Source organism: Delphinapterus leucas, chromosome X (assembly GCF_059928025.1).
Source record: "Delphinapterus leucas isolate spDelLeu-1000000601 "Yukka" chromosome X, BTC_Dleu_Yukka2, whole genome shotgun sequence".
Lineage (NCBI taxonomy): Eukaryota > Metazoa > Chordata > Mammalia > Artiodactyla > Monodontidae > Delphinapterus > Delphinapterus leucas.
Window position 1 is genome coordinate 85,495,611 of NC_143150.1, and position 23,051 is coordinate 85,518,661.

Genomic DNA, 23,051 nt, shown 5'->3' on the forward strand with positions numbered 1-23,051 from the left:
GATTCCTTCTAGTGTATTTTTCATTTCAGTTATTGTATTGTTCATCTCTGTTTGTTCTTTAATTCTTCTAGGTGTTTTTTCTTTAGTTCTTCTAGGTCTTTGTTAAACATTTCTTGCATCTTCTCTCTCTTTACCTCCGTTCTTTTTCCAAGTTCCTCGATCATCTTCACTATCATTATTCTGAATTCTTTTCCTGGAAGGTTTCCTACCTCCACTTCATTTAGTTGTTTTTCTGAGGTTTTATCTTGTTCCTTCATGTGGTACATAGCCCTCTGCCTTTTCATCTTGTCTATCTTTCTGTGAATGTGGTTTTTCTCTCATTTTTTTTTAGTTGTCCTGACATTTAGAAAAGTTTATACTTTGGTCTAGTGATTAATTTTAGGTATCTTATTTTTTCTAGTTGTTTATTGCTAATGTAAAGAAATGTTATTGATTTTTATAAGTTGATTTTGTACCTGGCAACCTTGCTGAATTCTTTTGAATTCTAATAGTATGTCAGTTGAATCTGTTGGTTTTATCTCTTCTCTTCCAGTCCTTACACATCTCATTTCTTTTTCTCCCTTTATAGTATTAAACAAGACTTCCAGTTCTATGTTAAACAGTAGTTGGTGAGGGTAAGTATCTAGTCTTAACCTTCAAGGAAATGCATCTTAAGTTTCTCCATTTTCTGCAAAGTATGCTGTAAAATTTTGGTATGTAACCTTCACCAAGTTAAGAAATTTGCCTTCTATTCATATTTTTTAAAGCGTTTTCATCATAAGTAGGCATGTAACATAATTTTTCTATATTAATTGAGATACTCATATAATTATTCTCCCTTAGTCTATTCATGTGGTAAATTACATTGATAGATTTTTCTGAGTTTGAATGCATTCTCCTTGCATTCTTGGAATTAACTCCATTTGATTGTGATGTATTTTTTAAATACTGTTGGATTCAATTAGCTAATATTTAATTTACGATTTATGCATCTATATTCATAAGTGAAATGAGCCTATAATTTTCTTTAATTGTCCTTATCTGTTTTTAAAATCAAGACTTCAAGATTTTACTAGACAAATAAAATGAGCTAGGCAGCTTTCTCTCCTTTTCTATTTTCTGGAATAACTTGTATAAGAAGAGAAGTAACTCCTGAGAGTCCCACACACTATACCTGTAAATCCATCTGGGCCTGGATTTGGGGGGAAGCGATGTCCTTACCTACCATTTCAGTTTCATTAATGCCTAGTGGTCTATTCACGTTCTCTACTTCCTATGCCATGTTTATCATTTTATATTTTTCTAGGAAAAAAAACTTTATCTAGATGTTTCCAATTATTTCTGTCTAGTACCTAGCAGTCAGGTTTCTGGCTTGAGTACTTGGTGGTGCCTTCACAGAGAGGGGGGCACAAGAGGAGCAGCATGTCTGTTATTTGGGGGCCAGAGGAAGTTTGGCTACCTCTACACTTTCAGCAAAGCAATGGCTATATGTGATTCTCTGTTGCTTTGGATATTTGTGATTATGTATGAATGTGCACACTTCTATAAAGGTGTGTTTTTTATACATGATGCTCTGGTGTGTTTCTGTTTATATGAAAATGTCAGGCTGAAAAAGAACAATTTTTCTATGTAATTATTTTTCTGTATCTGTTTGCATGGGTCCGTGAGCTGTGATGGGGGTATTTCCATGGTTCTCTCAATGTCCCTGTGTACATCAGCATCTCTGCCAGCTGGTAATTCATTCTGTGTGCTTTTCCATGTCTTGGAGTGTCTGCAACTGTGAGGGTTCTTGATTCTATGTGTATCTATATGTCTCTGCACATGTCTGCATCTCTGAGGGTGGGGGATTATGTATGCATCTCTGTGTTTTACTGTAGAAATATATGTATGCAGTGCACATGCTACGTGGCAAGTTCAGACTCTCCAAGTCTGGAAGAAACATTACAACAGGAAATGCTCTGGATTCCAGCTTCCGGATGGAATTTCACTCAGAAAAATACCCCTTCCTGGTCCTCCCAATAACTGCAGCATTCTTTGTCTTTCTTGAAGAGGCTGAGTTGAGGGGGTTTGTGCTAACCTTGACCTCAGAGGCCACGTCGTTCAGGAGGATTTGGCAGAGCCATGAAATTCCACACCCTGCCACTTGCCTCTTGCCAGGCCTACTGCTTCCTCCTAAACCCTTTTATAGCTCCACATTATCTACCAGACCAATTCCAATCTAAATTGTCCAGAGAGGCCAGAAGAAGACACAGGGAGATGAGGAGAAAGAAACAGAATAAGATTTTTATAAAGAAATAGATAAACAAAGATAGATATGGGAACGGGGGATAGAGAATTGAGAACAAGGATATAAAGAGACAGAGACCAAGAAATAGGGCCTGAATGGTAGGAACAGATAGTCAGAAATGGTGATAAAGAAGCAAAGAAGTTTGGGGACAGAGAGATGTACAGACAGATGGAATGGGCAGGGTAGAAAAAGAGGGACTGACAGAAATGAGGCTGGAATGTAGGGAGAGAGAGAGATGGGGACAGAGACACAGATTGGGGTCAGAAAGGCAGTTACATAAAACATGAGGATAGAGACACAGAGATGATAACAGCCAGGTGGATAGAGAGAGACACAGAGATGATAACAGCCAGGTAGATAAAGAGAGTGACTGGGATTAGATAGACAAAGATAGAAACGGAGATGGTGTTGAGGAGGAAGAGGTTGATGATATAGAAGCTAATATTTTTTAACTGAAGTATAGTTGATTTACAATGTTTCAGGTGTACAGCAAAGTGATTCAATTATATATATATGTAAATATATAGGTATATATAGTCTTTTTCATATTCTTTTCCATTATAGGTTATTACAAAATATTGAATACAGTTCCCTGTGCTATAGTAGGTCCTTGTTATTTATTTTTAGGAGCTAATAATATTTTTGAGCATTTCTTATATTTGAGGCATGGTTCTGTAAGCTGTACATGTGTTAGTTCATTTAATGCTCTTGGTAACACTGAAGCAGGTACTGTTATCAGCCCTGTTTTACAGATGAGGACACTGAGGCACAGCAAGTCAGCAGCACAACTAGGATTGGAATCCAGACAATCTAACACCAGAGGCCATACTCTTGACTACTCTGTCAGTGACAGAGATACAGACAGACAGGGATCTGGGGACAAGATGGCAAACAGATGAAACACACATAGGGACAGAAAGATGGAAACAAGAGACAGGCACATGAGGAGAGCCACCCAGCAAGAGAGATGGTAACAGAGGTAGAAAAGGGGTGATAGATGAGGAGAGACTCAAAGAGGGAAACAAGGGCAAGAAGACCAACATAGGGGTATGTGTGTGAGAGAGAAACAAAGAGAATGTAAATGTTAGTTGTGAGGGGGTGGGAGGCTGGGGTGAAGACAGAGACTGGAACAGAAAGGTGAGAATAGAAATAGAGAAAGATAGGTGGGGAACAGAGACGGATGAATGCAGCAACATAAATACAAAGATGAGAACTGGGAGACAGGCAGAGATAAGATAAATAGGTACAGAGTGATGGAGACAGAGGGGTGGACAGAAAAAAGGCCAAGGAGCCAAAGGAAATTGAAAGAGAAGCAGAAAAGACAAATTTTGGAACACAGATTCAGAAACAGATGAGGTAGAGTAATATGGTATTATATATGTGAGGATGGAGACACAGACCAAGAGGAGAACCATAAGTTAGATGGGGACAGGATGGAGACAAGGCAACCCCCAACAGAGGCAATGGAGAGAGAGTGAGAGCAAGAGCAAGAAGGGGAGAGATTGAGAGAGAATAGGAGAGATAGGAAAGAGAAACCACCAGAGAGATGTAAACAGAAAGACAAGAGAGAGCAAAATAAGAGAGATGGGAGACATCTGAAAGGTGGTGACAGTGATGGTGAACTGGGGTGACAGTAAAAAAAAGAAATAGAGGCACAGAAGGAAATAATTTTGATTCAACAACCACTCACAAGTCTTGGATATATCAGGGCTGGCACTGGGCTGTGTGGTACCCAATAGGCTGTGAGCTCAGGAAGGCAGGGCCTGGGACTTTGTTATGCAATACTGTATCCTCCACCTACAGTATACTCCCAATCATGTGGAGGGCTACCATTTATTAAACATTAGGTACTGGGGACTGTGCATGCGTTTCATGGATTATGTTATTGAATCCTCACAACTCTGATGTAGTAGGTATTATTATCATCCCCAGTTTACAGATGGGGAAACTGAGACTTAGAGCAATGAGTAACTTACCCAGGGTCACACAGAGGAGCTAGGAGTGAAGCCCCAGCCTGGACCAATGGTAGAGTATGTCATGAACCAAGGATTAGGATGAACCCTGTTCTTTCTGTACACCCAATGTGCAAAAAATCAAATTCCAGTCTGCCTGCCTCCAAGGCCTACATGTTTGACCACCATACCACACTGCTCCAGTGAAGACTCACTCACAGACTGATGGAAGACTGCTGAACCAAGGTAAGTGTGTCCTGACTCCTTACCCTCTGGAGCTCCCTCTATCTAGCGAAGGAGGATGACCTGGCTACCTCAGAGAGAGTGAGAAAAGTCCTGTGAGAGACAGGAATATAGCCCTGTGGGAGAACCTCGGCCAGGGAAAATCAGAGAATGCTTCCTGGAGGAGAAAGTAGGTCAAAGAGGGCAAAGACAGATTTACAGAGAGGTCAGTGAAGCTTCAGGGTCCCTCATTTGTTTCTTCCAAGACCTGCTTAACAATCAGCGAAAAAATCAAAGAGTACTGAAGATGTGTACTCTTCACTCCATAAGAAAATTGAAATGCCCTGACATCTTACAGCTCATATATGAAAGAAACTAAACAGGTTTTCCCAAATTTGACAATAGTCCTAAAACTACATTATCATAAAGCTGAAACTTTTCTAAACTATCAATAGTAAAAAATTTCTATCAACCATGCCATTAAGAAAGACTGACTAATATTTCTATTCTCTCTACAGAAAAATGATCTTATCTCATGCTTCAGTGACAAAATAAAAGCCATCAGACATGGGAGAATTGTTCCAGGACCTTCATCTTCCCACCACTGAATCTCTAAACCTCCCAGTATCTGTATTCATCTTTTGTTTCATTCCTTCCTGTTACAGTGAAGGGCCTGAGGACCTCTCCTCTCTGAGGCCCAGTGCCTCAGACCCCAGCTCCTCCTTTCCCTTCCATTATTCCCTTTCTCTTCTGTGTTGCCATCCAGTCCCTCTCTATGGTCTCTGGGTCTTTCCCAGCAGCAAACAAGCATAGTCTAGTATCTCCCATCTTAGAAAAATCATTCTTTGCCCCTCCTCCTACCATCACCTTAGCTCTCTGGGCTCTGTTCCCATTCACAGCCATGTTTCACAAGGAAATCGCCTACACACCTAGCTCCACTTCAGCATGATCGGGGGCAGTGTTTTATTCCCTCTGACCTCAGGGAAGGTCCTGTAACAACCTACCCTCCCACCAGCGCTCTATCCAATTATTCCTGCTTTTTAAATTTTATTTTTCATGATAATACATTATAAATTTTATAATATACATATCTGTACAGTTCGAATAAATTATAAAACAAATACCTATGTACCCAGCTTCAAAAACAAATCATTTATGAATGACAAAACCCACCATGTAGCCCTCCCCAGTCACATCTCCTTCCCCTCCCTGAGGTAACCAGTGTCATTTTTCATGCCTTGCTTTTTTGTATGGTTTTACAACATATTACTGCATCCATATATTGTATAATTTTGACTGTTGTTCAACTTTATATAAACATATTCTTTCATGACTTTTTTGAATCAGTATTAGGTTTCCTGAGTTTTATCCATGTTGATACGTGTAGCTGGAGTTCATTCATTTATTTAATTATAGTATTCCATTGTATAAATATGTCTCAATTTATTCATCTTATTTTCTTGTTTCTGTTTCTTGCTGTTTCAAACAGGCTTTGGTGGGCTTCCCTGGTGGCGCAGTGATTGAGAGTCCGCCTGCCGATGCAGGGGACACGGGTTCGTGCCCCAGTCCAGGAAGATCCCACATGCCGCGGAGCGGCTGGGCCCGTGAGCCATGGCCGCTGGGCCTGCACGTCCAGAGCCTGTGCTCTGCAACGGGAGAGGCCACAACAGTGAAAGGCCCGCGCACCGCCAAAAAAATTAAAAATAAAAAATAAAAATAAAAAAAAACAAACAAGCTTTGGTGAACACTCTTGTAGTGTCTCCCAGTATACACATGTGAGGATTTCTCTAGGGGAGCAATTCTCAAACTTTCTGGTCTCAGAACTTGCTTTACATTCTTAAAAATCACTGCAGACCCTAAAAAGCTTTGGCGTATGTGGGTTATACCAATTGATACTTGCTGTATTAGAAATTAAAACTGAGAAAGCTTAAATATATTAATTTTAAAATAATAAGCCAATTACATGTAACAAAAGTAACATTTTTATGAAAAATAACCATATTTTCCAAAACAAAAAGAATATAGTGAGAAGAGTGGCATTGTTTTACATTTTTGCAAATCTCTTTACTGTATGGCTTAATAGAAGACAGCTGGATTCTCATATCTGCTTCTGCATTCAATCTGTGATATTACATGTCATGTAGCCTCTGGAAAACTCCACTCTACGTACTTGAGAGAATGAGAGTAAAAGAAGCAAATAACATCTTTCTAGTATTATGGTTTTGGCTCCCCCACCCCCCATCCCTGCCCTCAGGATCCCCAGACCACATTGTGGGAACTACCGCTCTGGGATAGACACCTAAAATTGCTGGACCTAGAGTATGTGCATAGTTCAGCTTTACTAGAAAATGGCCAACATTTTCTAGAGTGGTTGTATCAGTTTACACTCCTACCAATGGTGTATCCATTCACTCTTCATCCATTCTGGTTTTCACCCCACCACTCCTCCAAAACTACTTATATCAAGGTCACTACCAACACCCATATTGCCGTATCCAATGGACCCTTTTCAATCCTCAGTTGACTTCTCAGCACTCTTAAAACATCCCTGACACATCGCTAGTTATGTCCCTATCTCTTTACCTCTTTTCAGTCTCTTTGCCACCTCCTACTCCTTCATTCAACCTCTAAACTTGAGATTTCTCAGAGCTCAGTCATGGATCCTCTTCCTTTCTCTTTGTTCTGTCTCTGACTTCTCTCGTGGTTTTTTAATGCTATCTCTATACTGCCAACTCTCATTTATATCTGAAACCAGACCTCTCTGGGATGTACAATATATACCACTATCTGCTTGACTTCTTCCTTTGGCTATTTCAAGGGCATGTAAAACTGAACTCTTGATCTTCCCCTGAAAACCTGTTCCTCTTTCTGTCTTCCTCATCTCGATGAATGACCTGGCCTCACATCACCAGGTCCCTGGGAGGTATCCTTGATTCCTCCCTCTCCCTCCCACCCGCAAGCCACCACACCAAGCCCTTTCAATTCTAAATATCTTTCAAATCTACCTCTCTTCATCTCCACCTCTGCCACCTTAGTCCACTCACCGTCATCTCTGATTGCAGTAGACTCCTAATCTTGTCCACCTCCAATCCAATCCACAGCAGCCAAAGTAATCTCTTTAAACATTAACTATACCATGTCAATTCCAAGCTTAAAACCTTTCAATGTAGTGTATTTCAGCATTTGGGGGATAGGAAGTATCTACAAAAGAGATACTATTTCATCATGATCATATATGATGCAAACTGAGACATGCTTACCCTTCCTACATAATCCTATGATACGTTCTGATATTTTCTATTTTCTCAAGTTGATTTCAGTACCTTCTGCAGTTTGACCCACATTTAAAAGCACTGCTTCAGTACCTTTTTATTGCTCATAGTATAAGATCTATTCTTCTCACCATGGCCTATAAAGCCCAACATAAGTTGGCTTCTGCCTGCCTACCTCCTCAACCTCACATCCCATACCTCTTGCCCTCAGCTCACTATGCTCCAGCCACACTGGCCTTCCTGCAGTTCCTAAGTATACCCTTTCCCTTTCTTCCCAGGGCCTTCTCACTTGCTGTGGCCTCTGCCTGGGACACTTTTGCCTCCACTCTTCATGGGCTAACTCCCATTCCTTTACTCACCTTAAGTATCAGCCTTGCCTGAATCTCAGGTTAAATTGCCCCCACCTGTTATTCACTTTCCTATCACCCTGTTCCAACTCTTTATAGCCTTATCACAATTTGTAATTTTGTGTGTTTATATGTTTTAATTATGTATTTGTTTACCTCAAGTCCTCTCCAGCGCCAGACTGAAATTCTGAGGGCCGAGTTTGTTTTCCATGATCTTGTTCATGTCTGTCTTATTCACCACTGCATAAGTAGTGCCTCATGTGGTGCCTGGCCCAAAGTGTGTGCTCAAAAGGCATTCATCAAATGAGCAGAGATCTGAAGAACAAATGAAATGGAACTGAGGAGATGTGCACAGAATTTCTTGCAGATGCAACAGCATATGCAAAGACTCCAAAGCTAGACAGACTAAGGAACAGTCTAATAATTTCAGCTTTGACTCAAGCATGGAGTCTGGAAAGGCTGGTGGTGGTCAAATCATGAAGAGCCCAGCTTGACTTTGCCTGTTGAGGAAGGTAGTTTTCCTTTTGAGCAAGTGGGGGACTCATTGAAGGATTCTAAACGTGAGAGTGATATGATTTTGGTTTACCTTTTCAAAAGATCATACTGCCTACAGTGAAGAGACTAGATTCCAGGGAATAAGACTAAAACAGGGAGGTTGTGACAGTATTCAGGTTAGAAATGGTGCTGGCCTAGATTAGGGTAGTAGCAGCAGAAATAAAAGAGACTACGTAAATTTGGGAGATATTCAGGAGATAAAAATGACAGAACTTGGTGATTGCATGGGAGTGGAGGAGAAAGAAGAGGGGTATAGCTCAGGTTTCTGCCTTGACTAGGGTCATTCGCTAAGGTAAGGCACAAAGAAGGACAAAAAGGCTGGGAGGAGGATACCTTGAGTTGGAGAGAAGCTGAGGCTTTAGGTGTCTCCAGGGTATTCAGGTAGAGTTATCTGTCTATTAACCCGCTGAACGCATAGGTCAGGAGAAGTACCTGGACTTGTATCAATTTGGGAGTCATCAGCAAAGAAATGATAGTTGAAACCATGAGAATGAATGTAATAATCATAGGAAAGAGCAGAGAGAAGAGAGCTCAGGCCAAAACCTAAAGAGCACCAGCATTTAAGAGTTGGACAAGGAGGAGTCTGAAAAGTAAAAAGGAGTTACCAAGGAAGCAGGAGAAAACAGAGAGTGTGGTGTCATGGAAGTGGTTTAAGGAGGAGGGAGTGGTCACTAGTGCCAAATGCTACCAAGAAGTCAGGTAAGATAACCTCTGAATAGATTCTATTGGATTTAGTGACATGGGCCATGGCAGACCTTGATAAGAGAGCAGTATCAGGCAAATAGTAGAGGCAGATTGGAGTGGGTTGAAAGATAAGTGGGAAGTGGGAAAATTAAGACAGTTAAGTGTAGGCGACTCTTGAGACGTTTATAGAGGGAAGAGAGGGAGGTGGTTGGAGAGGGAGATTTTTTGGTAATTTTTAGATGGAAGAGACCTGAGTATGTTTAAATGCTGTTGGGAAGGAACAAGGGACAGATTCTGTAGGTTTGGTGGCAAGAAGGAAAGAACTTCCTTTTTGGTGACTTCTGTTTACTCTGTGAAGTAGGTGGGGTCATCTGCTGAGGGTCAGGGGACAGATGGAGAAGTTAGGGGTTTGAGGAGAAGGGAGGTTAGAAATGGCTGTTGCAGAGCATGAGAGAGAAGGCTGTCCGGGAATGCATAGTAGGGTTGTGGGTCAGCACCGAGGGCCTGGTAGAAGCTGGGGACCATGAGTTTATAGTGGCACAAATCTGTGAGGTTGAATAGTTTTCTCCAGCAGTGTTTAGCTGCCTGGGCACAGGCATGGAAAAGGCGGACAGTTGGACTGATTCAAGGTTGGAATGCTGCCAGGCAGATGCGACAATCCTGGAAACTGAGGCTATTAGCCAAAGAGTGGCGAAGTAAAGAACCATGAGGTCTGGTCTGAGCTGCGTGAAGAGTATCAAAGGCAAGTCCCCTACGAGCCAAGCCCTAGAACTCTGGAACATGTGGAAAGGTTGCTGGAAAAGAGATCGATGAGCAGAGGGAGGCAAAACTGAGATGTGACAGGCAGATTTGGGGGTTTGAGCCCGTAGACTTGACTGTGCGGGACCAGGGGGAGATGGAGAAGACAGGCTGAGGGGGAATTTTTAAGAAGAAGGAGTGCCTTGAAGGCGGTCGCAGTGAGAATTGAGGCCGGCCGAAGTGAGGAGGCGTGGCCAGGCGCAAATCCCGGGCGAGGGGGCGGGGCCCGGGCAACTGGGTCCCAGCGCCGCTGTGGCTGCGGCTGCCTCAGCGACTGCTCCCGCCTCCCCACCCCCCTTCCCCGGGCTCCTTCCCGCCCGCCGCCGCGGAGACCCAGGCCAAGGCTGGGGAGGACGGCGGAGCCGGGCCCAGGCTGTGCCCCTGCCCCCGCCGCTGGAGCATCGTCGGGAGGCATTGGCTGAGGGGGAAACCCCCAGCCCGACCGCGCGGCGCACACACGCGCCCCCCGCCACCGCCATCCTCTCCTCCCTCCCTCCCTCCCCTTCCCTCTCCTCTCCTCCCCTCCGCCCCCCAGCCTCCGCTGCGGCGGGAGGAAGAACCTTTTCCGACCAGCCAGGAGAGCCCAGATCGATTCCCATCTGGGGAGAAAGAAGAGAACACGCACTCGGAACAGACCGGCCGCTCGCCCCGGGGCTACGGAAGTGGCTCGCCTCTCACGAGAGAGCCCGCGCCGAGCGCTACCCCCCGACCCTCACCCAGCCGCTGCCGCATAGACAGCGCTCCCCAGCGGGCCCCCGGCCCCGCCGAGCCCACTCCCAGCGCGGGGCCCGGGCCGGCGATGCCTGGCACCGCAGCGGCGGTGGCCGCGGCTGCTGCTGGTACTGCCACCGCTGCCACGGCTGCTGGCCCGGGCCCGGGCCGGGGGCTCGAGTCTCCGCAGTGGGGCTGAGCCCGCAGCCCCGCCCCCCGAGCCTGAGGCCGCTGCTCCGCCGGGCGCCGGGCCTCCTCCGCCCGCGCCTACGCCCCAGGAGCTGGAGCCAAGCGGGGAGCCCGGGCCCCGCGCCCAGGCCCGGACCATGCACGGCCACCGAGCCCCGGGGGGCGCTGGGCCTTCCGAGCCCGAACACCCAACCGCGAACTCCCCCAGCGCCGCGCCACCGGCCTATGCCGACTCGGACCCTGGAGCCTCGGAGCCTGCACTGCCGGTGCCCAGGGGATCAGGCTCGGCTCTCGGAAGCCTCTTGGATCCCCAGTTTGCCGGACCCTCGGACGCCAGTCTGGGCGTCGCTCCAGGCCCCCGGGTCTTGCCCTGCGGCCCCAGTCCACAGCACCACCGGGCCCTGCGCTTCTCCTACCACCTGGAGGGCTCGCAACCCCGGCCTGGTGAGTGACCGAGAAAGCATGGGAGCCCGAGCCATGGGCCTGGGAGCGGGTTCTTGTTCTCGGGCCCTTTAAGCCCCACCTCTGGGCCGGCCCGCTCACCCCAGCCCTTCGTCTCTTCTCAACCCGCAACCCCTTCCCTCGCTCCTCGGCCTTCGTCTAATTCTTTCAACCCCGGCCCCCCCCCTCCCGCCTCCTCTCTGTCCCCTGTGCCCCCTCAATCCTTCCGACCCTCTTCTCTTCTATCTGCTGAGGCTAATGGGAGAGGGAGCACTCTAAGAAAAAGGGGCTGGATTGCAAGGCAGTAAAAGGGGGGTTTGTTTGGGGGAATGGGAGAAAAGAACGAGTCTCCCATTTGCCAAGCGCCTACATTGTGCCAGGCACTGGGTGCTTTACATGGGTTTTCATTTCATCTTCAGGAGCCTCCTGTGAAGTATCATTAGACCCATTTTGTACGGGAGGAAACTGAGGCTCAAAGAAATTAAGTAACTTGCCCAAGGTTACACAGCTAGTATAGAGACAGGATTCCAAACCAGATCTATTTGAGTCCAAAGTCTATGGTCTTTCTGCTTCCCAAACTGAGGTTGGAGACCATGAAAGTAAAGCCAAGCCTTCTGCTTATGTGATTTTCTCCTGTACTGTTCGGCAGCTCTGGAGTATGAGTGGAAAAAAAAAAAAGAGGGATGGTGGATTGATCCAAGGTTGGGGTTTTGCCAGGTGTATGTGGCAGGAGGACAAGGGAAGGAGGGAGTAGAAGGTGCTGATGAGAGACAAAGGTGGAAGAGGTGGGCCTTGGGGGTCAAGTTGGAGGGAAGGGCTGGAGGGGCTGGTAGGTAGGGAGACAGCAGAAAGGTGGTGATGGGGGGAGGCAGAAGCCAGTTGTAGCAGAGCTGCAGAGGTGCAGGGCTTTAATAAGGTTGTTTGTGAGGCGAAGTCAGGATGCTTGAACTTGGATTTGCAGAGGTGGAGCAGCTCTAGGTCAGGCTAGGGCCACAGGCCACTGCCTGGAGAGACCTTTGCACTGCACAGAACTGAGTGTCTGAGGAGCCCAGCAGGGCCTCCCCCATCTGGGGACATCCCATGTGGACCTGAGCCCGGGAGCCATGGAGGAAGAGCAGTACCTTCCCCTGGGCAACACTTGAAGTAGCTGTTGAGCCTCTGGGACCTCCCAGGGTCCACATCCCAGGCTTCTCAGGTTTGGGGGGACTGTGGCCCAGTACCAGGTAGCATTAGTAAAGCATAAAAGTATGGGCAACATGTGCCCCTTGCTGCTCTTGTGACCTTGGGCTAGTTGTGGAACCTCTGGGAGTTCTCAGGGGCTCCCTCAGTGTGGGCTGGAGATAACCAGCTGACAACAGGCCTTTAACGCCCTGCCCTGCACGTTGCTCTTGCTGACTTTCCAAACTCCCCTTGACAGACACTGTGTGAAGCAGGTTACTCACCCACTTTACTGCAGCACCTTCTTTCAGATCCCAAAACATGCCACAAGCACTCCCACCTCAGGGCTTTTGCATCTGCTTTCCCCTCTGCCTGGCAGCTCTTCCCCCTGCTCTCTACCTGGCTTGTTTCTTATCTTTCAGGTCTCAGCTCAGATGTCACCTCCTCTGAGAGACCTTCCCTGATCACTTTAGGTAGGGGCCCTTGTGGGTCTCCATCGAAATTGCCACTGCACTTCCATCCTTGTGCTTAGTACATATGCAGTTATCTTATTCTATGTGTCTACTTATTTATTGCTTGTCTTCCTCAACTAGAATGTGAGCTCCGTGAGGGCTAGGGGATTATATCTGTTTTGTTCACCGTTGTATCCCCAGCAACTAGCATAGTGCCTAGCTCAATAAATCCTTGAACAAATGCCTGAACAGATAAGAAGGAATCACATAGTAGGCCCTCAGTAACCATTGTCTAAGAGAAGGACAACTGAGCTCCTGCCCTCCAGATACTCTTGGTATGGGAGTCAGTAGCTGGGCAGCATCTAGGCCCCTGGTCTCTGGCCTCTGATCAATACACAGCAGTGATTCTTTCTATTCCATCAGTCCTTCTAAATTACAATCAAAATACCCATCCTGAACCACTCCCCTCCTCCCCCCAAAAAGCAGCACTAAGTTCCTACGATCCTTTTTCCCAATGAAGTCCCTGCCTCTCGAATTGGTGGGTGTCTTTTTCTTTCTTTCACTTCAAGTTGAGGAGTGGGAATAAGAAGGGTGTCAGGGAAGGACCTGGCCTCCCATCTAACCATTCCTAACTGACTCACTGTGGAACCCCAGGTGAGTGACTTCCCTTCTCTGAGCCTCAATTTCCTCATCTAGAGAATGCCATGAGAAGTCTATGAGATACTGGTTGCAAAGCCTGCAGAATGAAATAAAATTTAAAAAAAAATAAGAGAAAAACCTTCTGAAGAAGAGGCGGAGGAATTACTCAGGCCCTGGCAAGACAAGCGCTGGGCCATGTGATTCACAGCAGCATGGGGCGTGAGAGCCCGCCACCCCCACTGCCCAGCCAGCCCAGGGGTAGACACAAGTGACTTGGTTCTCTCTCCACAGGACTTGCCTATAATTGGCCCAAAGAGGACAGGGTTGGTAGTTGCAGGGTGTGTGTGTGTGTGTGTGTGTGTGTGTGTGTGTGTGTGTGTGTGTGTGTGTGTGTGTTGTGTGTGTGTGTGAGCGCGTCAATTAAAGGATTGAAACATTTCAGTCCACATGTTAAGATTTCCGTGTGCCTCCCCGCTTCCTCCCTCAGACTGCTGAGGCCTTTATAGAATCACCATCCTTAGGGGCAGTGGCCCATCCTGGTGGGGGGGGGATGGTTTTTAAAATAATATATCTTATCCATGTAAAAGCTTTGAATTGCTTCAAAGTGCTTTCTCTTTTAGTTACCCTGATTCCTAGTGGGGGGTTGGTTGATTGTTTTTATGCCCATTTCCCGGTTTGATAAAACCTAAGGCCTTATTGGGTTACTGAGATAACTAAACTCTGAGATACCAGAGAGGGCTTTGAGAGAGTCAGAAAGGAGTTCCCAAGTGTAGGTTTGCTCATAGAGATTTGGGGGGAGCCCTGCTTTCTTCCTCAGCTTTGGGAATATCTTTCCAGATGCTGATTGGGGGATAGCTTGGGATTTGACCCTAGCTCAGTCAAAGGAGTTGCACCTGGTGTTAAAGCCTTTTCGTGGGTAGTGGAAGGACTCAGCCTGTTGAGGGGGGCAGCAAGAGGGGCTGACTCCTTCTGATTTGGAGCCTGGGCCATCATCTGACACTCTTAGAGTAAGAATTGGAGCTGGAAAGGCCCCTAGTCACCGTCTGGTCCTGGGTTTCCTATACTGGATGAACATCAGAATCCCCCTTGTTGACTTTGAAAAAATAAATGTGATTCCCAGACTCTACCTCAAAGCTCCAGGATCTTAGGGTTGCAACCCGGGAATCTATTTTGAAAGCTCCTCAGGTGATTCTGATGTATAGCCTAGAGTGGGAACCATCCTTGAGCTGGGACAGTGGAGACTCTGAGAGGCAGTTTAGCTGCGGTCCTACAGTGAGTCAGCATCATTAGGATACCACATCAGCCTCCACTCTGAGGCCCTCTCCCCAGGGCCTTGTGTGGGCCTCCCACCATAACTCCCAACCCTGAAGGGAGGCATGGGATCTAAGCTAAAGGGAGTGAGTCAACCTCTCACCCACATACGCACAAACACTGGCAGCCTCAGTTTACCCTTTATGCCTAGCTCCTATGTATGGCTGCCATTTGGCAATTTAAGCTGGAAGGCAGTTACAGTTCTGGGACTCTAGGCAGAGGAAACGCTGGCATCAGCAGCACCCAGCACAGGGCGTGGCCCAAAGGAAGGGCTCTAGAGGGGTGCCAGCAAGGTTTGCAGAGCTAGGAGGAACATAGCAGTTCAGGTAGGAAGTTCAGTGGGAGCAAAGGCACTGAGACATGAGGCATCCTCAGACAGGGGCTGGTATTGGGAGAAGTAGAGAGATAAGGCTGGTGAAGGGACTTTATCCTGAGGGCAAAGGGGAACCTTTGAAGGGGAATGATGTGCTCAGATATGGGTGTTTGAGAAATCCCCACGGCTGTATGTGGAGAGTGGATGGTAGGGGCACAAGAGTGGAGTCAGAGACCGGCAGGTAGGGGTCACAGTCATCCCAGCAAGAGGTAGCTTGGGTTAGAGTGATGGCAGGTGAGGAAGGTAAGATCTGAGAGATATTTTGGTGCTAACATGGACAGATCTTGGTGGTGTCTTGGACGTAGAGGCCAAGGAAGAAGGAAAAGTCCAGGATGAGTCTGGGTTGTTTTCTGAAACCAACTATGGTGACCTGGTGGATGCTGGTGGGGCCACCTACTTGCAAGAGAAGGAGCAGGTTTGGGGGGAGATACTGATGTATGTTTGAAACCTGTTGCATTTGAGAGGCCTGTGGGGGCATCCGGGTGGCGAGCAGGGGCAACTCTTCGTTGTGGTGCGCGGGCTTCTCTTGCTGCAGAGCACGGGCTCTAGGGCGTGTGGGCTTCAGGAGTTGTGGCTCACGGACTGTAGAGTGCAGCCTCAGTAGTTGTGGCTCACGGGCTCAGTTGCTCTGCGGCATGTGGGATCTTCCTGGACCAGGGCTCGAACCCGTGTCCCCTGCATTGGCAGGTGGATTCTTAACCACTGCACCACCAGGGAAGCCCCAGTCCCATCCTTGAAGACATGGATAGTGAGGTCAGATAGTGAGGTCAGCAGAGTCACCCAAACTTTGCCTTAGAAATGTCATTTGGGGGTGGGGTGGGGGGACGAGCAGTTTTTAAAGTATATTTGCATAAAGCTGAGACCCATTTCACATATACCCAGGGTAGTGGCTGCTGCAAAGAATGGAGGGAGTACTGAAAAGCAAATCAAACATTGGTGAAGTAAATTCCTGTGGCTCCTTCCATGTTTTCCCTGTTGAGGGCATCCTGAGAGACCATAGAGGGAGGTTGCTCATGGAAAGGAGAAGAGGGGACTCTTGACAGGAGGGAGTGGTGGGCTCTGCTGGTGATTTTTGGAGAGCAGCAGTTTGAGATTCCAGGGGAGTGTCTGGGAAAAGACCCTGATTTGGTTTCTAGTCAGCTGGGGCCTCCCAAACAAACACAACAAAGTGTAAAGACTGGGTAGCTGCAAAAAGGACTTCTCCAGACAGGACTAAAAGAAATGAAGTTTCCAGCTGCAGATGGTTGGCACCCCCATTCCTCGGCCCTTTCACGTGCCTCTGCCCCTAGGGGACAGCCTGGCTGGGGCTACTTGCTCCTTCAAGGGTGAGCGGCAGCTACCAGTGCTCCAGACAGATGCCAACCATGGTATTCTGGGGACCAGTTAGCTAAATGCCTTAGGCAGATGTGGAGCTGGCCAGACGCTGGCTGGGTGGGGCTCGGACCTGTCTGGAATGAGGACAGGAAGTGCACTCTGCCGTTGCCCAGCCCAGAAGTGTTAAGTGCCCTCATCTGGAGAGAGCAGACATCCTTGGAGCAGTGAGTCCAGCCTCTCCAGGCTCCAGTACCCAGTTCCTTGGACCTGGAAGGCATCACACCTCCAAAAGTTACCTCAAAACACAGAGGGCTGGAGACAAGGATGAGGGCAATAGCAGAAGGCACCTCTGCACTCCTGACTCTGCCCTTGGTTCACTGTGCCCTCAGGCTTCCCTTCCCACCTCAAGGCCTTCGTTTCCCCATTTGTAACATCAAGGACCTGTTCATCGCATTTGTCTGGCATATAGTAGGGCATCCTTAAGTACTTGGTGAGCAGATAAGGGAGAGTGCAAGAGGGGAAGAAGGAGGACATTTCTTCATTTAACAAATGTTTATTGAGTACCTACTTTGTGCTTGGCCCTGTGTGAATTGCTGGGTGGGCAACAAAAGGCAGGCTCAGTCCCTGTCCTCGTGGAGCTCCTTTCTAGCAGGGAAGACATACATGACAGGTAATTCCAAGCACAGATGCTGAAGGAACAGATGAGGAGGGGGCAGGCAGGGAAAAGAGGACACTTGAGCTGAGATCCCATTGATAAATAGTCCAGAGGTAAGGAGAAGCAGAAAAGCTGTTCAGGCCCATGAGAATGACATGTGCCAAAGCCCCAGGCAGAGGAGAGCACTTTCGAGGAACAGACAAGAGGCCTTTGTGGTTGGAGGGTGGGGGTGGGGAAGTGTTTTCAGGCTGGGCCTTACTTGTCCCTACGCTCAGGAGTTTGGAGTTTACCCCCGAGGCAAGGGGAGCCCTTCACCGGGCTACAGAAATTGAAGGGGATTGTGTTTTCATAACCTGGTTGTGGTGTGGAGAATACCTTGTAGAGGGCCCTGAGGATGGGAGGAAGACCCGTTAGGAGGCTGGAGTGGGAAAAATAGTCTATGGATTCCTGCCCTCCTAAGAAGCTGAGTCTGTAGGACTTGGGGTCTGGCTGGACGTGTGAGTTAAGGGAGCAGGGGGAGTCGTGGAGAAAGCCCAGCCTCTGGCTTAGGGAACTGGGTGGCTGGAGGTGCCATTCCTGGGGTGGGGAAACAGGAGGAAGAGCCACTAGGGGCTGGGATAGAGCTGGGTTTTAAGATGCACTGAGTCTGAGGAGCCTGAAAAAGGGGCAGTGCCCAGTAGGCGTCAATTGTGTCCATCTGGGCCCCAGACTAAGGACAGGAGGGTGAGGGGCACAGGTGTGTGGCTGAGGCCCAGAGAGGGAACTGAAGGCTTTTCCCGTTGCTGGAGGCTTTCAGCGCTCCGCAGCACCTCCCCGTGGCCCGTGCAGAGAAGGGGTTAAGTCAGGGAGGGAAGGCGCCTGTAGAAAGCGGGAAAGGCAGGACTGGCAGCGCTGGCCCCAAGGAGCTGAAGCTGGCATAGAAGCCCTTCTGCCTGGGCCTGCTAGGCCCTCGCCGCCGCCCACGCCGCTGCCTTCAACTTCACCTTCACCTTCTCTGCCCCCCTCTCCAGCTTCTTCCCTGCTCCCCAGGCGGGGCCTCCCAGCCTAATGCGTTCCAGGTGTAGCTGCGGCCCCTCCCCCACCCGGGGCGTAGGGGAGGGGGCAGAGAAGGTGCTGGGCTCTTTCATTCTGCATCTCTTAGGGGCTCCAAGTCTCCAGATCTCCCTGACAGCTTCTGTCTCCGGAGAATTCCTTCAGGGATCTCTGTTTGGGCCCCATGTCCCTGTCAGGGGCAGGCAGTGGTGAGAGCCCCCCAGACCCAGCTCTGCCACTTTCTAGTTTCATGTGATCCTGAGCGAATCACCTCACCCCTCTGAGCGTCGGTTTTCTCATCTACAAAATGGGGTTAGCATCCCCACCTCCTAGGGTTGTTAGGATTAAATGCCACAGGTAGAGCAGAGCACTCGGCATGGCACATTGTAGCCATGTTCAACAAGTGGCCCTGGTCTGCTCTTTTTGTCCCCTTGCCTCTTTGGGCCTGCATCCCTCACTGTCTCTGTCTCCCTTCTGACTCGCCCCCGCCCATTTTTTTCCTGTCTCCCTCTCTAGCTGTCTGATTTTCTGGGTCTCTGTAGTTTTCCTGTCTTCTTCCTCCTTGTTTTTGTCCCAGTCTCTCTCGGTCCTTTTCCGTCATGATCGTTCTGTGTTGCCAACTCTCAGTTTTGACCAGGCCTCGGTGTGGGGGCAGGGGGAGGGGGGAGGGGTGGGTGTTGGGGGCTCTGGGGTCACACACAGCAGGGGTCAGAGGGGCCATCCCCTAGCGGCTTTGTCCTCAGGAGGAGGGAAATCACAGCCAGCGTGGCAGCCCCAGCACTGGGTAATTACTGCCCCCAGTGCTCCCAGCTGCAGCTCCACTCCCTTCCCTTCCTGTCCTCTGAAGTCCCCAGCCCCTCCCTGGGGGTGGAGCTACCACCCCCAGCCTTCTCTGGCCTCAGGTCCAGAGATGCTGGGAGGAGGTGGCCAGGCCCTTAACAGCAATCAAGCAACTGGAAGAGAGATGGGCTGTCTGTGCTCCCATGTGGCTGTGGGGTGTGTGTGTGTGTGTGTGTGTGTGTGTGTGTGTGTGTGTGTACGTGCGCATGCGTGCACATGTGCCTGGCTGCCTCACTGTCTTTGTCCCCATGGGTCTGTTTTGTGTATATCTTAATGTTCTTGTTTCTGTATATCCATGTGTATGTTTGAGTGTGTGTCATTATATATCCATGTGTGTCCATGTGTGTCTTTGGGTCTGTATATGTTATGTGTTCCTGTGTTATGACACCTTGGCTCTAAGCCCCTGGGGCATTTCCAGATGTTTCTGCGTGTGGGTCTCTGTATGTAGACTGTGTGTGTGTGTGTGTGTGTTTCTGTGCCAGTGCCTGCCTCTGCATGGCCCCTATGGGTCTGTATCTTGGTGGTAGTGGTTGGTGGAGAAGGAGGGTGCCTGCCTGTCTTTTGGCTTTTTCTGCCCCTTCCTCCTGTTCTTAACAAATCCAAGACTCTGGTCACTGTGCCCTTCAAACACACTCTTCACCTCCCCACCCCTAGTATCCACACCGTTGCTCACTTTTCTTCCCTTGCCTGCAGGACTGTGCCCAGTCTATCTACACCTGAAAAAACAACCTGGATGGCCAAACTCAAAAACCATTTCCTTTAGAAAGTTCTCTGACCTCCCCCCCACCGCCCCCAATGTGATTTCTTTCGCAATTCAGCAAACATTGACTGAGGATGTGCTCTGTGACTCTGGACACAGACACACTTGGGATCCAGTCTCAGTTCAGCCACTTCTAGCTGTATATCCTCAGGCAAGTTATTTTGTTTCTCTGTGCCTCAGTTTCCTCATCTGTAAAATGGAGGTAATAGCATACAGGGTTGTTAGGAGGATGCCCTGCAGGAAAGCATCAACAAAATGCCTGGTGCAGAGTAGGAGCTCAACAAACAGTTGAATCCTCATACCTTATATCCTCCACAAAAAACTGAACACCTTGAGTTCCAGAGAGTTCTAAAAGTTCTTGCAGTCTCCTGCTTTTTTCACCAGGCATCCTGCACAAGGCAGAAGACCAGACAGAACGAAAGGCAGATTCCAGTTCACGGAACTGCTGACAAGTATTGCATGAGCCAGCTCCCTGAGAGTGCTCAGGCCCAGAAGAGACTGGGCCCTTCCAGGGGGTAGAGGAGGGACTCCAAAGCTGCTGCCCTAGGGCCAGAGCACATCAGATAGAGCAGGAGGTAAATGGCAGAGGTGGAAGGGACCTTAAGGACCATCTAACTCAGGTATTGCAAGTTGCAAACTGGTGGCCCACAAGTTTAATTTGACTCAAAAGTTTCATGTGGCCTACTCACTGTTTTTAAAATTAGGGGATTTCACATAAAAGCCTGGATTTCTGATTCTCTTGAAATATTGGAAGACCTGAAAATGCAGGGCCCCCATTACTGCAAGGTGACAATTAGATAGAGGGGAGAAGCTGCCATCCCTACTTTAAGTGAGGCATGTGCTCTCCAGTTTACCCCCGTCTTCACCATCCCCTATTGCATTATACTGTCCCATTTTACAAAAAGGTCCTCACTTTACACAAGGGTCCACACTTCACAAAAATGTTCTTCACTTTACAGAGGAGCCTCATTTTACAAAAGAGTTCCTCCGTTTTACAGAACAGTCTTGTATTTTGTCAAAGGGTCCTTCATTTACAGACATCATCCATTTTACAAAAGGGTCTTTATAGAACTCTCCTCACTTTACAGAATGTCCCTCCACTTTGAAGAAAGCGCCTCCATATTGCAGAAACTTTTTCCCTTTGCAGAAGGAGCCTTCTTTTTATCCAAAAGACCTTCATTTTACAGAAAGTTTCTCCAGTTTTCAAGAGGGAACATTCTAGGAAGCTCCTTACTTGCCAGAATGGCTCCCATTTTCCAAAAATGCCTTCACTCTGCAAAAGGTGCCTCCATTTTTCTGCAGAGTCCTTATGTTCACAAGACCAGTCCACTTCAAGGAAGGGATCTTCGGGCTAGCCACAGGGTTCCTATAGACAGCTCCCCCTGCATTTCTCATTCTTGACAGAGCTTTGTGTTTAAATTTTCAGAAAGAACATCTGCCAGGCCAAGCAAGTTTGGCTGCAAAGGTGGAGCAGGGCAGCTGGGCTGGACCTCACATTCAAGGGGCAGGTGGGAAGAGGTGGGGCAGCTACTCCACCTTTATCCTCTGCTTTTTTCTCAAGCTAAGGGACTCCCCTTCCCCCCCAGCCCCCCAACGGAGCTGGCTGCCCAAAGGACACTTTCTTATTTGCTGTTCTTTCTTCTCCACTCCCTCTGCTCCCTTTCCCCACCCCACCCCACCCCCAGGAATTCAACTGTCCCAGGGGCCTACCTCTGAGCCTGGAGGCTGAGGGCTGCTGGGAGAACCATGCACTAGGGTTCAGGAGGCCTGAGTGCTAGGGCTGGCTTCTGCCCACAATAGCATCTCACCAGTTCCTCACAATGAGAAGCACACACATATTCTCCCCATTTTGCAGATGGGGGAAATCGGGGTCCAGAGTTGTGAAGCGATTCCCCATGTCACCAGGGTGTTAATGGCTGAGGTCCAGTCTGGGGTCCTATTAGCTGTCTTGAGATTAAGCCAAGGCTAAAGCTGGGAGAAGGGAGAGGGGGTGCTGCTGGCCAGGGATGGGGAGAGCTGGGAGCTGAAATTCTCGGAAAGAGGTAAGGGTCCAGTTCCAGTGGTAAAGTCATTTTCCTCAAACTCAGCTAGATGGTAGACCTACTCTGCCAGTAAGCCCAGAAGCACATGCTCAAGGGCACCTGCCAGGCAGGGGCATGAAGCTACCAGAAACAATTTTTGGAATGAGTTTGCTATTTCACTAACAGTAAGTTGTCATGGGAAAATTCCAAACTCTGTTATACTTCTTGACACTTATTTTGTGGTTTTGTTTGGTTTCTATATTTGAACTGAATTTGAATGGGGGATGGGGTACCATTGTCTTTTCTCTGCCATTCCGCCTCTAGTAGGAATCCCGCCCTGATCTGAGAAGCTGCCAAGGAGAGCAGGGCTGGATTCTGTGTCCATCTCTGGCTGGGTTTGCACACGTTTCTCAGTGTGTTGATAGCTTTGTGTTGGGTTGCAGCCTGTGGTCTGTGGGTTTATGTATCTGTGTGCATAGTTTTGTGTCTTTGTGGATGTGCGGTTCTGTTGGCTTTCAAGTTCAAGCCACATTGCTCTGTGGGTGGGGGAGCACTATGCTCTTTCCCTTCTTTGTCTCATGGACTCCTCAAAACCAGGGAGCTGTGATTATTATCCTATTTTCCACACAAGGAAACTGAGTCTCAGATAGATGGAGAGGCTTGCCCAGGGTCACACAGCTAGTAAGTGAGGGTGTTGGGATTTAACTGAGGTCTGTGTTACTCGTGAGCCAGATGTTCCTAGTGAAGGCTTCACAACACCTTAACCCATGCAGTCTGGTCAGTGAATGTGATCATGCCACCCTTCTTTGGAATGGTCAAGTACCGCAGGTTTTTAATTATTGACTTTGTTTTTTTAATAAATAAGACCAGATTCAAGGTGATCCCTGAAATAATGTCACTGTCATAAGCATTCAGGTGCCCATTGCAGGGAAATTGGGTAGAGCCCACAGCTTGCCTGGTGCCACCTCAGAGGCCTGGCTCCACCTCATTCACTAGAATCCCTTCTTGACTAGGGCTTCTGGAGTTCACCCCCAAAAAAGTACAGTTAGATTTGAATTT

General features: G+C 48.3%; 1 protein-coding gene and 1 long non-coding RNA gene across 8 annotated transcripts in view; both read left to right on the top strand.

Moving 5' to 3' along the window:
- The window catches only part of LOC111169429 (uncharacterized), a 31,370-nt gene extending 21,035 nt beyond the window's left edge, over nucleotides 1-10,335 (top strand). For 4 of the 7 annotated variants that reach the window (XR_016391361.1, XR_016391362.1, XR_016391363.1 and 1 more), the window contains one exon: nucleotides 569-10,335. This is a non-coding gene — a long non-coding RNA (uncharacterized LOC111169429). The remainder of the gene's footprint in view (nucleotides 1-568) is intronic. The other 3 variants (XR_016391365.1, XR_016391366.1, XR_016391364.1) reach the window with 3 other exon arrangements.
- A 695-nt stretch (nucleotides 10,336-11,030) lies between these two features.
- FGD1 (FYVE, RhoGEF and PH domain containing 1) overlaps nucleotides 11,031-23,051 on the top strand; it is a 35,655-nt gene continuing 23,634 nt past the window's right edge. The window contains exon 1 of the mRNA XM_022563621.3: nucleotides 11,031-11,440. Coding sequence (XP_022419329.1) covers nucleotides 11,134-11,440 — 307 coding nt within the window. The 5' untranslated portion in view covers nucleotides 11,031-11,133. The remainder of the gene's footprint in view (nucleotides 11,441-23,051) is intronic.